This window comes from Balaenoptera ricei, chromosome 6 (assembly GCF_028023285.1).
Source record: "Balaenoptera ricei isolate mBalRic1 chromosome 6, mBalRic1.hap2, whole genome shotgun sequence".
Classification (NCBI taxonomy): Eukaryota; Metazoa; Chordata; class Mammalia; order Artiodactyla; family Balaenopteridae; genus Balaenoptera; species Balaenoptera ricei.
The window spans coordinates 16,680,082-16,692,155 of record NC_082644.1 but is presented as its reverse complement, the minus strand read 5'-3'; the positions used below and the strand labels follow the sequence as shown (position 1 = coordinate 16,692,155).

Here is a 12,074-nt window from a genome sequence, read left to right as displayed (position 1 = left end):
CTCTTGGTCTGTAGAATTTGGGGAGACTCATCAAAGAATTGGGTCCATTTTTCTAGTACTTCATGTGCTGAATAAATGACCAGTCAGAACATCTGTTGGTCTCCCCCAAATTGGCAATTCTCAGTCTCTGTACATGAGTTGATGTTCAGAACAACAGAAGGTTTTGACAGTCTTCTTGTAATTTCAGGGTTGAAGATAACTCAGCATCTATCCAGTATTTAGTAATACTTAGAAACTAGCTCATTCCTTCAGTAAAGACTTCCCCAGCATTGTTGTCCGTTTTCTTCTTATATCTTAGCCTCCTGAATGAGGACAAAAACAATACTGGGATATGATTTTTCTAATCCATATTTTCTGGTTACTTTCTCTTCCCTAAACACACCACCAGCTGTACCGCCGACTCTCAGAAGTTCTGGGCTTGAATGATGAGACCATGGTCCTAAGCGTCTTCATAGGAAAAATGTAAGTGTTTTGGCTTGCCATCAGCAAGAGTCCCTTGCAATCCTGTTGCAACTGTAAAATGTGATCTTGGCATTGTGCTGCCAGTGCCTTGGTATTCCAGCATTGATCGTTTGCGTCAGAAAATTGTGCATTTGAGTGTGTGACAAGCTGTGCTTAGAGATATGGCCCGGCCCCAGAGCATTCCAGGCTTGTACAGGCAAGGATTTCATTTTGTTCACACGGAATCTCATCTACAGCCTCTGGAATCACAGGTGAAGCCCTGCCATGGCATTAGCAAAACAGACCTTCCTCCCCAGCGACTGGTGCTCAGCTCCTCACCAGATCACCCTGCTGCCAGGATGCCCAGAGTGGGCTTTCACTTCCTGGCACTGATTTCCACTAGCTGCACCCCCAGGAGCAGAGCCCCGCTCTGAAACAGGCGTACTCCTCTCAAGGAGCGTAACACCCTCTGAGAGTCTTGAATCTCCAAAATCTAGTGCTGTTGTTTGGATTGTCATCAAAGTTGGAGCTCCTGATTGGCCCTTTTTTGGTTTTTTTTGTTTGTTTGTTTGTTTTTTAAGTTATGCCCCTTTGTTTACATTTCCCCCTTTTTAGGAGCTCAATTTATCAAAGCACACACTAGGAGCCAAATAAATATATTACCCAGGGCTGTGTGCAATGTGACGTTTTGCCTCCTTCCAACCATCCCAATCCTAAACACTCATATCCATGAGCTGGTTAATCATTTAAGATGATAAAAGCAAAGGGGGTCTAAAGGACTCTGCCAGCCAAGAATCCAGAAGCAAGGGCTACTAGAATTCTGCAGCTGACAGTGGATGGTGCAGGTGCAGAATTGCATACGTCTGCATGTTATCACTGCCGCAGAAATCTCTTACCCTTGCTGCAGAAATCAGCCCTGGAGTGCCCCAGAATTCCAAGGGCCTGGGTATGGGCCAGTGTAGCTTTGGAACCAAGTAGTGAAGATTATCTGAAGGATAATTTTTCTAGTCAACCAAATGTAAGTACGGAGATTTTATACCCATTTTTTGTGGTTGTGATGTCTGTGAATTGGTGATGCAGATGTGTGGTGATTCTTGATGGATGATTTTCTTCTTCTCCCAACTCTCAAAGATACCAGGCATATCAAAAGTGTCTCCTGCTTTTTTTTTCTTTTTGTCCTCCAGCATCACCAACCTGAAGTACTGGGGCCGTTGTGAACCAATCACCTCCAAGACACTACAGCTTCTCAATGACCTCTCCATTGGATATCCTTTTCTAAGCTGGCTTCTGGGCAAAACAGCAACTGTGGAGTGCCACAGTCTTAGAAATCATGGCCTCCTCCATTTCTCTTTTAATTTAGCTGTATGTGTACTTAAAAGTATCTTCCATTCTCCTGGGAACCAAAGGCAATACCCAAACAGAATCCAGGAATAATTCCAGACCCTAAAAAATAAGCCAACCGACAAGCTAATAGTCTACCACAGATTTATTCCTGGCTATCTCTAAGATCCAGAAATACCCAACAGGTCTGTCTGATAGGTACACACTCTTTGTAGCCAAGGTTTTAGCATAGGTGGCAGCAAAGTCCATCTGAATTTTTCTATCAGTTTATAGGTAGAAGCCGCCTGATTACAAACTTTGCAATAAAAGTAGCTACTACACTTCCTCTTGACTTGGACTCAGTCTGCTGTAAAGGTTGAATTGCTCTAAGACAGCCTTTCACAACCAGGGGTCTGCAAGAGAAGTAAACCCTATAAAAATGATCTGAGTGACTTTTTTCTCAGTTCTCCCAAAGATCGTACGTACATAGCTAGTCTCATTCTAAATGCATAGGAGAGAGGTTAATTCACCACACACAGTGGATGCCTGACGCGGGCTTTAGGGCTTAATTAGAAGCCCTAGCAGCCCCATTGAGAAAAGTTACTCTAGGATATCATGATTCTTGGGGGAAACTGCTGGGTTTTATCTCTTTTCTTACAGATAGGACTTTGGTATGGGTATTCTCTCACTGATCAGTTAAATGCTGCTTAGAAGAGAACACCTGTTTTTCCCATTTGGCAGTGTCATACTCAAATGGTTAAGAAAAATAAGATAGCTGGGTATGGAATTGATAGTACTCTAACCTAGAAAGTGCTCATCCTGCATTAAAGATTCTTAGTTTGCATCACACTTTCCTTGACCCTCTTCCTTTGTCTTTACATACAGTAGTGTAAGGAAACTAGTGAAGCTGAGTGCGGTACAGTTCATGCTGAACAATCACACGGTGAGTGGTTGAGCCCCTCTTCCTGATTCTGCTCTCCAGCCACACACACACACTCTCTCAGCAAACAAGGGAGATGTTTAAGTTGAGCTCCTTGGCGCTGCTGCCGCCAAAGGCTGTGCCCTGACTCCCGTCCCACTGCCAGGTTACACTTACTGTCGTGAGAGCTGCTGTTTGGGATCCAGATAACCTGAGTTATGGTGAAGTCACCGACTGTTACTCATACGGAGATAAGTTAGTTGTAGGTAACAATAACAATAGTTTTTTTAAAAAAATTTTAATACCCCTTATACCCTTAAGGAATGATAATAGAGCCATTAGCTTGAAAGGGCTCAGTAATTCTGAAATTACTGGCTTGCATTCTACCTCTGACCCATGTTTTTATCTTTTTAACTTGTTTTCTTTTTTTCTATAGAGCGAGCACTTTTCATTTTTGGGTATTAACAATCAGTCCAACCTGACAGACATGCGATGTCGAACTACCTTCTACACAGCACTTGGGCGTCTCCTCATGGTGGATTTAGGTACTGCAATAAATCCTAGAGGCTCGTGAAGTAATATGGCATGGTTCTAAATTTTCACTTGAGGCTAGAAAACTAGATGTGGGGGAGGTCTTTTTTGTTGTTTCAACAGTAACAAAACTACCTGAAATAACAGTCTGATTTCACCAAGAACAGATCATGCTATCATGGTCCCAGTAACTGGAAGAGAAAAACAGTATGAGTCTGAAGTTTTCATTTGATGTGCAGTGCTTCTAAAATTCTATTCATAATTCTCATCTACAAAATAAGGGAACTGAGAATTGAGATTCCTAAATGCATCTTGTTGGCCAGATAATCCCCTTCTCCCACATTGAGGTGCAACCCACCTGAGACGGCCAGCACTCCTCAGTACCCACTTCACTGGCACATGTGAACCAGGAGGGCTTAAGCACCTTTCTGGCCCTGGTTGTGATATTAGCAGTTTGGGCTCAACTTATAAACTGAAGCTTAATAGTATCATAATTTTTTAGCTATTTAAATTTAATCCTACTAAAATTACATTATAAAACCTTCTATGTTTACGAAAGATTACTTAAAAAAAAAGAAAGGTATAAAAAGAAGGGCCTCCACAAGCACCTGATTCAAGTTCAAGTCTCATCTAGTTCTCATACCCCAGCCTCAGTCCTTTCTCAACTGACTATAGTTCTCAATTAAGGAAACATAAGCAACACAGTACGTTGTACACATCAGAATCTCCGATATTAAATCTCAGTATTGAAAAAATTGGGTCATCCCTGGACTAGATGATTTCTGCCGTGACGATTTTTCTAGTTTAAAAATTATTTCTATACATACATTGTATTCTGAAATTGCTACTAGTACCTATCGGGATTATCAAGGGACCCCTCTGGATTATCCTTGGGTCTGCTCATCTGTCATACCATCTTATTTTCCATGCGTACACAGCCTTGCATCTTTTTGTACTGGGGTCACAGCCCAGGTTGTCTTCCTTGCAGGAGAGGATGAAGATCAGTATGAGCAGTTCATGCTGCCGCTCACAGCGGCGTTTGAGGCTGTGGCCCAGATGTTTAGTACTAATAGTTTCAACGAGCAAGAGGCAAAGGTGAGTCCTTCACCCACTGATTGATCGCTTCTGGTTGAGGGCAGTCCCTGAGAGAGACTAGATTGGGTCACACTGCAGAAAATAGTGCTTATCCATACATTTTCCACTAATTTAGCTTTCTACTCAATCTCTTGGACTCCAAGGATTTTGAAATAGAAGAACCAGTGTAAGTTTATAAACTCTATTTTTAGTTGAAGTGTGTTCTTAAACAGCCCTTAGGATTTTTTATCTAAGTTTTTAAATGTATTAGCATCAAGTTACTTTATATGTTTTCTCATTGCCTTTTTAATCTCTGTTGTATATTTAGTTATGCCCGCTTTTCATTTTCAGTACTGCTTATTAGTGCTTTCTCTCTTTTTTCTAGCTATCTTGCCAGAGATTTGTTACTTTTTGCTTTGTTTTAGCTCCGTTTTATCTGTGTTTTGTATTTCATTCATTTCTACCCTTAATCTTTATCTTCATACTTTTTCCTTGGTGTTGTTCTGTGGTTGTAACTTCTTAACTTTTCAGCCCTTCTTTCCTAATGTAATCATTTAAAACTATAAATATCCCTCTAGGTATATTATTCCACAAGTGTTTTTTGGTTTTGTTTTTGTTGTTTTTAATTGGCATAAAAAACACATAAAACTTACTGTCTTAGCCATTTTTAAGTGAATGGTTTAGTAGCATTAAGTATATTCATATTGTTGTGGAACAGGTCTCCAGAATCCACAAGTTTTGATATGTAACATTTTTCATTAGCATTCAGTTCTCTGTATTTTCTAATTTCCATTAAGATTTCTTCTTTGACCCATGAGTCATTTAGAAGGGTTTGTGAATTTCCATACAAATGGAATTTTAAAGTTACCTTTAGTTATTGATTTCTGGCTGTCAGAATGGTCATTTCTTGGTTTTTTGCTTTCCTCATCTTTTTACTTCATGCACACCTGCTCTCTTTACCTATAGATCTCTGTACCAAAACCAGAAAACACTAGACTATTAATATTTGTAGGACTTTTTTGCAGTGTTCATAATGACACTGATACTGAATTTTAGACCCACCAAATAGCCCAGGGGTATTGCCCCCCAAAATGCCAGACTTTACCTGACATTCTAAAATTCTCCTTTTTCATCTTTAGAAAGCCTCTTAGTTTTCTCTCTCCAGATTAGCAGGGAAGTCAGAGAGCAACACCATTTGCCCAACTCTCTCCTCTTTACTCCAGTGTTCTGGGGTCTGAGATGGGTACCATTCAAAGCTAAGGTTAATGTGGAACAGATCAATAACAGGATAGAGTATCAACCACTGTCAAGGATAAGTGAGGGATATCAGTGAATATCAGCCCTTTCCCCCATCAAAAAACAAGTAAAATTAATGAAAGAACCACCTTGGCCATGAACTACAACCATCACCGTATCTGTCATGCCTCATATAACAAGTCCTTTAGATTGCCCGTGTCTCAGACTTAAAATTGAGCTTATGGTATCTGTTCAGGAATAGAACTGTTTGCTTAAAGCAGACTGTTAGCAGAAGTGCAGACATTTTTGATAAATGAGTCAGGATACCCAACTGTGCCTACTGATGATTGTTAGCTTTTGAAAGCGGTTTTATTGCTGTTCAGAGCCCACTAGTAAAAGTTCTACTGAGAAAGAGAGCACTGGATTTGGAGTCTTGGTGTTATAAGTCCTAATCCTGGCCCTCTTGCTACCTACCAGCACAACTGTGGGCAAATTATTTGACCTCATTGGGTCTCACTCTTTTTCTGTAAAAGTATAGTATTAGTACTTTATAGGTCCAAGATCCGGCACATCAGTCTTATTTCCAGACACCCCAACCAAAGGGCAGATACCTGTAGACTCTTGTCTTGCTTCTGATGGAGTCTGCATTTGCATTCCTGTGGCACTGGCACCTTTGTAATTAGATGTGGACCAGACCTTTAGGAATATGCCTCTTCTCCCTCTTCTTGTATGTACTTTTTTGCCTTTTTTTTTTCCCTACCTCTTCTTGAATAAGCTTTTTTGCTTTTCTACTTTTTACATATGATTTATCACATTAATGTCTTAAAATTTTATCAGCCTCTATTTTTGCCGTGATGGGCCAAGAACCATCCCTTTCTCTTGGTATAAAAAGCTTCCAAAACTAACTTTCCAAGTGAAAAGATTCCATTCTAGTATGGAAGAGATCGATTGAGAATATTTGGGAAGGAGTATTTGTTGAATGATGGGAGGAAGAATTTGATTACAGATATGTGAAATCCCCATCAGGTGGTTATAGGTTTGGTCTTTCTTGTATCTTAACATATTTTTGCCTTCTACTACAGCGAACTCTAGTTGGCCTAGTAAGAGACCTGAGAGGGATAGCTTTCGCCTTCAATGCCAAGACCAGCTTCATGATGCTGTTTGAATGGATGTATCCTAACTCAGACTAGGAGCGTACCACAGCAAGCCCTGACTGGAGTGTGAATGGGTGATGAAGTCATCCGGGAAGGTGGGGGGAAGGAGTTGTGAGGCAAAAGAAGGTGAAGAGTTACCCAAAAGGCCTGCCATATGTCTTGTAAGCTGTCATTCCATAGTGGTCCAGTAATATGATGCTGCCTGCTTTGGTCACTGAGATTGGGAAATGAGTGAGGTGGCTTCTCAGTTTCTCTTTTGGTCCCAGTTATAAATGCCTGTGGAATTGTTGCATGTGAATTTTGCTACACTTAGAAAAGAGAGACATTTCAATCTACCAAAAGAAGACAGCTGTACTAGGAATTGGAAAGTCTGACCTTACTAACTTCATAACCTTGAACAAATCACTTCAAATCTAAGTGCCTCTGTTTCTCAGATAGTTATGTAAAGGAACTAGCTGCTTCCCTGTCACATTACAGAAGTGGTAAGAGGGTAGAACAATATGAAATATATTGTGCTCCTCAGAAGAAAGGAATTATGTAAATTACAGTGTGTCGTTAGATCCCTATTACAAGTTAAAGGACACACGGTCGCTTTAGCACCTTCTGGTTAGAAAGACTCTTAAGATTAGCAAGCAAGAGACAGGAAATTAGAGAACTATAATTTGGCAGTTTGTGCTTGACCAGTGCTGAGAAATTATTTTAAATTCTGTACCTTTCTTGATTCAGAATTCTTCCTTAGCTTTTCATTTACAGCTACCCATCCTACATGCCAATTCTCCAGCGGGCAATTGAGCTATGGTACCATGATCCAGCCTGTACCACACCTGTGCTCAAGCTAATGGCTGAATTGGTTCATAATAGGTAAGCAGGGAGATTTTCAAAGGGTACAACTGCCCTTTTATCTGAGAGATCCCTAAGATAATTTGCTTTATCTAGTGTTTTCAGCAGATTGTGGAAGATATTAAGATTCACTGCTATCAAAATTTGAAAACCTCTAAAAGATTATAGTGTATGTTTTTATTCGTTTGAAAGAAGGGTGTCCCCAACCACACAAAGCCATAGCTGCGTGCAGGAAATAAGTCACTTTAAAAAGAGTCTCAAGATAGCCACTCTTAAGAGAAGTGAATTTGGCAACCAAAATTCTGATTTCCCTGCCCACGTGTATAAAAGTTAACATTTAGTGATGGTGCCACGTCCATCACATTCCATAGTTCACATTTTATAGAGACTGTTGAGGGATGCAGACATGTTAGAACACTCTTTCTGCAGAAAGGGATTTGTTGGGCAGATTACAGCTGGATTGGTAAAGATTTACCTTAAAAGTGAGAAAGATTTCCAAAATACCACATTTTAGATTTGCCCAGCAACTTAGGGATGGAAAGGAAAGAAAACTCCAGCACCTTGACTTCACTAGAATTTCAGGTCTGTATCTGCCTCTTAAGGCACCCTGAGAATTAATAATTTTTAAAACTATCTTAGTGAAGAAGTGGGTAATATTCATAGAAGCTATAGCCTCCCATGAGGCTTACAGTTAAGACTTATTCATTTATAAAACAGACATTTAAGAACATCTACTCTTTGCCACTTAGGCACTTTCATATCGATTGTGCCAGACAAAACCTCTGCCCACTTAGATGTTGCATTCTGGGGGGATGACAGACAGTAAAAAAAAAAAGTGTGGAAGATCATTTCAGACAGTGATACGTGCTATGAAAAAAGTTAAATAAGGTAATAAAACAGAGGGGAATTGGAAGGAGAGAAGGCCTCTCAGAGAAGGTAATATGAATGAGCAGAAAGATTCGGGTATCCCTGCAAGGATGAGGGGAAAGAGCACTCTCAACAGAAAACAAGTGCAGAGGTCCCAAGATGGGATGAACTTGCTGGGACTTGAGACAGCAGAATGCCACTGGCTGGAGCCTGGTGAAGGAGGGGAGGTCAAGGTAGGCGACGAGTCAGACAGATCGTGTGGTGACTTAGTACAGCAGTAGTGAAGGATGGCGTGTACTCTCATTACACGGGAAGCTACTGGAGTATATTAAGCAGGAATTAAAATGGTATCACTGACATTATTTAAAGGTGTCATTCTAGCTACACGTGGAGAATGAGACTACAGGGGCAAGAGTGGAAGCAGAAGGACCACATAGGAGACGGGTGGGTTCAGGGCATATTGTAGAGCTGGATTTGATGGATTCTGTGTAGGGAGGGGAGGAAGAAAGAATCAGGAGGACTTCTGGGTTTGAGACCTTACCAGCCGTGAGGTCAGTGACGCTCACTAAGCAGTAGAACAAACCAAGGAGGAGGAGCTCTGGTCTAGGGTACAGTCAGGAACCCAAACTCAGGTTGTTGACATTGTTTGCCCTCCTGGCCTCACTCCCCTTGTAACATTCTCAGTCCCTTTACAGCTTTTCCTCTTCTAAAGGGGACACGATGCTCGTACCCCTCCTTCAGTTGCTACTGAAGCTGTAAAGGTGAATGTAGATTAAAGTCTGAAGGGCTGTGAGTTAGTACGACCGAGAAGTGGCTGTGATAAAAGCTAAACTTGAAGCAAATTGAGAATTTTAAGAGAATAATTTTATCTACTGCCTCATTTTCTTTGTTTCTTTTAAATGTTTTCAGTTTGAGCAGCAGAACTTGAATCTAGTATGTTGGTCTTCAAGATACAAGCTACATCACTGGTTATCTTGGGTTAACTTGGTTATTTCACATTAGGATAAGTAATCTGCATGTCTTTGTGCAAAAAGTATCACCTAACATACTCAGGGGAGAGCCTGAAGTAGCCTAGTGTTCCAGCAACATACCTCTGACTTTGTCTCCTCTGTTCTCTGCTCAGATCCCAGCGACTCCAGTTTGATGTCTCTTCCCCCAATGGCATCTTACTCTTCAGAGAAACCAGCAAGATGATAACAATGTATGGTAAGTGCTTAAGAGGAGCAGAACCCTGGAAGTGAGTTCCAGCTCAGTCACCACACTCTGCAGTGCGGGTCTCGTACGCTTGTGTCACAGCGCCAGCTGGTGCCAAGAGGATTGAGGCGGTATGTGAACTGTCAGTTACCACATGACTGAGTAAATATATATCTTGTCTACTCAGGCAATCGCATCCTGACACTAGGAGAGGTCCCGAAGGATCAGGTCTATGCACTGAAGCTCAAGGGCATCTCCATCTGCTTCTCCATGCTGAAGGCTGCTCTCAGTGGGAGTTACGTCAATTTTGGAGTCTTCCGTCTCTATGGGGATGACGCCCTGGACAATGCTCTACAGACCTTCATCAAGCTGCTTCTCTCTATTCCCCACAGCGACCTCCTGGTAAGCCCTAAGCTTCGTTGACAGGATCCGAGCCCGACGTCATGTCAGTCTTTCTTTTTTTTTCTGCTGAGACCATGATTGAATGTTTCTGTGAAGAACTAGAAGCTGGCTCCACCTAGGTCTTCTGTCTTGCCATCTGAAGGGAGCTAAGCTATTTTATTTGAGATCTTGCTCCACACATGCTGAGGTACGCAGCACCTAAGCTGATTTTCATCCTCCTTCTCCCACAGGATTACCCCAAGCTCAGCCAGTCTTACTATTCACTACTGGAAGTCCTGACCCAGGACCACATGAACTTTATTGCAAGCCTGGAACCTCATGTCATCATGTATATTCTCTCTTCCATTTCTGAAGGACTTACTGCACTTGGTAAGCACCTGGATGGGTGGGTGGGTGAGTTGGTTGGTTGGTTTTTACCACTTAACTAAACAGAAGGGAGAATCTTGCCCCAGTATCCAAAAGGATGACTGCTTTGGGGAGCTCATCCTAACAACAGAGTGTATAATTGATGGGTACATTCTCATCCAGCAAATACTTAGTGATGCCCTCCTATGGACCAGGCACTGTGCTTGGCACTAAGGATACAGTAATCAGTCCTTGTCCTTTAGGAGCTTTTTATCTGGTAGATGAAACAGACATGTAAACAGACAACTGCCTGTTTACCACCCTTAACCTATGTACACACAGCAGTAGGGTAAGTACGGAGTGCTGTGGGAGGGCTCGGGAAGAATACCTAAACTCCTGGCTTTGAGGAGGTAGGGTCCTGCAAGGCTGGCTGAAAGAGTTGGTATCAAAGCGTAAAGCTGACAGCTGAACCGGCATTATCAGATTAGTGGAGGAGGAAGCTCCCTAGCAGCAAGAACAGCAAGTACTAGCACCTGCTGGCAAAAAAGGGCCAGGAAATCCTGATGGCTGGCACACTCGTGCAGAAGAGAAGAGGAGGAATGAAGTGAAGCTGGAGGGAGAGAGAGAAGCAGGGGCAAATCTGGAGATCACAAAGGCTGCCCTTAAGCCATATCAGTACACGTGGGTTCTATCCTTAGGGCAGTGGAAGGTTTTACACAGCTAGCTCCGTAAGTTTTTTCATCCTGTTCTACCTGGTTCTTGTCAACCATTTTGTTACCAAGCTGCGTTCCAGCAATCTTAGTCAGTGTGTATGTTCAGAGAATACAGTACATTTTTTTCTTAGGCTGAGCAAAACATAAATAGGAAGATTAAGTCAACTGCAAAATCATCACGAAATATTACAGATGCACAGAGAATGACTTTTGGATTGTCTATCGTGGTGAGTTAGCCACACCTCTGCTCTGGGCCACTTCTTTGATACGCACTTACCTCCAGCAGGGGGCGTAGCCGTATCTAGAACAGTCCAGCCAGGGTATCAGACCCTGCTTTTGAAGGCTGTTTTTTAGCTTCTTGAAAATAGAGGGACCTCTGCATGAACGGAAGCAGCATGCTTTACTCTTCTAGGCCTGTGGCCTGTGCCTCACCTAGTCAGCTCTGTCTGCAGGCTGTGCTGCAGTGTCCCCTTAATAAAATGAATAGACAAGTCTGCAGCTTCCCACCACACACTCCCCCGGAGATGCTATCATAGATAAACAAATATTACAGTGCCCCACTCTGACAAACTGTAGGTGTTGATAGGCTGTATTAAGCTGGGTTTAGTGACAATCACCCAGGTAACTCAGAGTATAGGCCCACACCTCAGACTTGGCTTCTAATCACAGCTCTTCCAGTGACTAGCAGTGTGACCTTGAGGCAAGTCACATAACCTCTCCAGACTTCAGTTTACTCATTCGCGAAATGGAACACCTACCTCCTGGAGTTCTCAAGAGGATAAAATAGAGATGATAACCTATAAAGTCCTCAGCACAATGTCTAGCACAATAAAAGTACTTGCTGTATTGTAAGCTATTTGATATTATGAAGCAGAAGACATAAATCCATATCATACTGAGTCAATAATTTCAATATTGTTTATATTATTATCTATTATGACAGACTCTTTTTCAGACTTAGAATTGGACCTTGCTGTACGATGAGGGTGAGAGGTTAATAAGCAGCATCCCAAGCCGTGGTCTTGGCTGCAATGACCA

At 41.9% G+C, this 12,074-nt stretch overlaps 1 protein-coding gene across 1 annotated transcript in view; it reads left to right on the top strand.

The window, feature by feature from the left end:
* XPO7 (exportin 7) overlaps nt 1-12,074 on the top strand; it is an 88,542-nt gene that overhangs the window by 71,661 nt on the left and 4,807 nt on the right. Inside the window, exons 15-24 of the mRNA XM_059926968.1 lie at nt 389-462; nt 1,626-1,709; nt 2,644-2,704; nt 3,117-3,225; nt 4,200-4,306; nt 6,604-6,692; nt 7,429-7,536; nt 9,506-9,588; nt 9,764-9,978; nt 10,209-10,347. Of these exons, the coding sequence (XP_059782951.1) occupies nt 389-462; nt 1,626-1,709; nt 2,644-2,704; nt 3,117-3,225; nt 4,200-4,306; nt 6,604-6,692; nt 7,429-7,536; nt 9,506-9,588; nt 9,764-9,978; nt 10,209-10,347 (1,069 nt within the window). The remainder of the gene's footprint in view (nt 1-388; nt 463-1,625; nt 1,710-2,643; nt 2,705-3,116; nt 3,226-4,199; nt 4,307-6,603; nt 6,693-7,428; nt 7,537-9,505; nt 9,589-9,763; nt 9,979-10,208; nt 10,348-12,074) is intronic.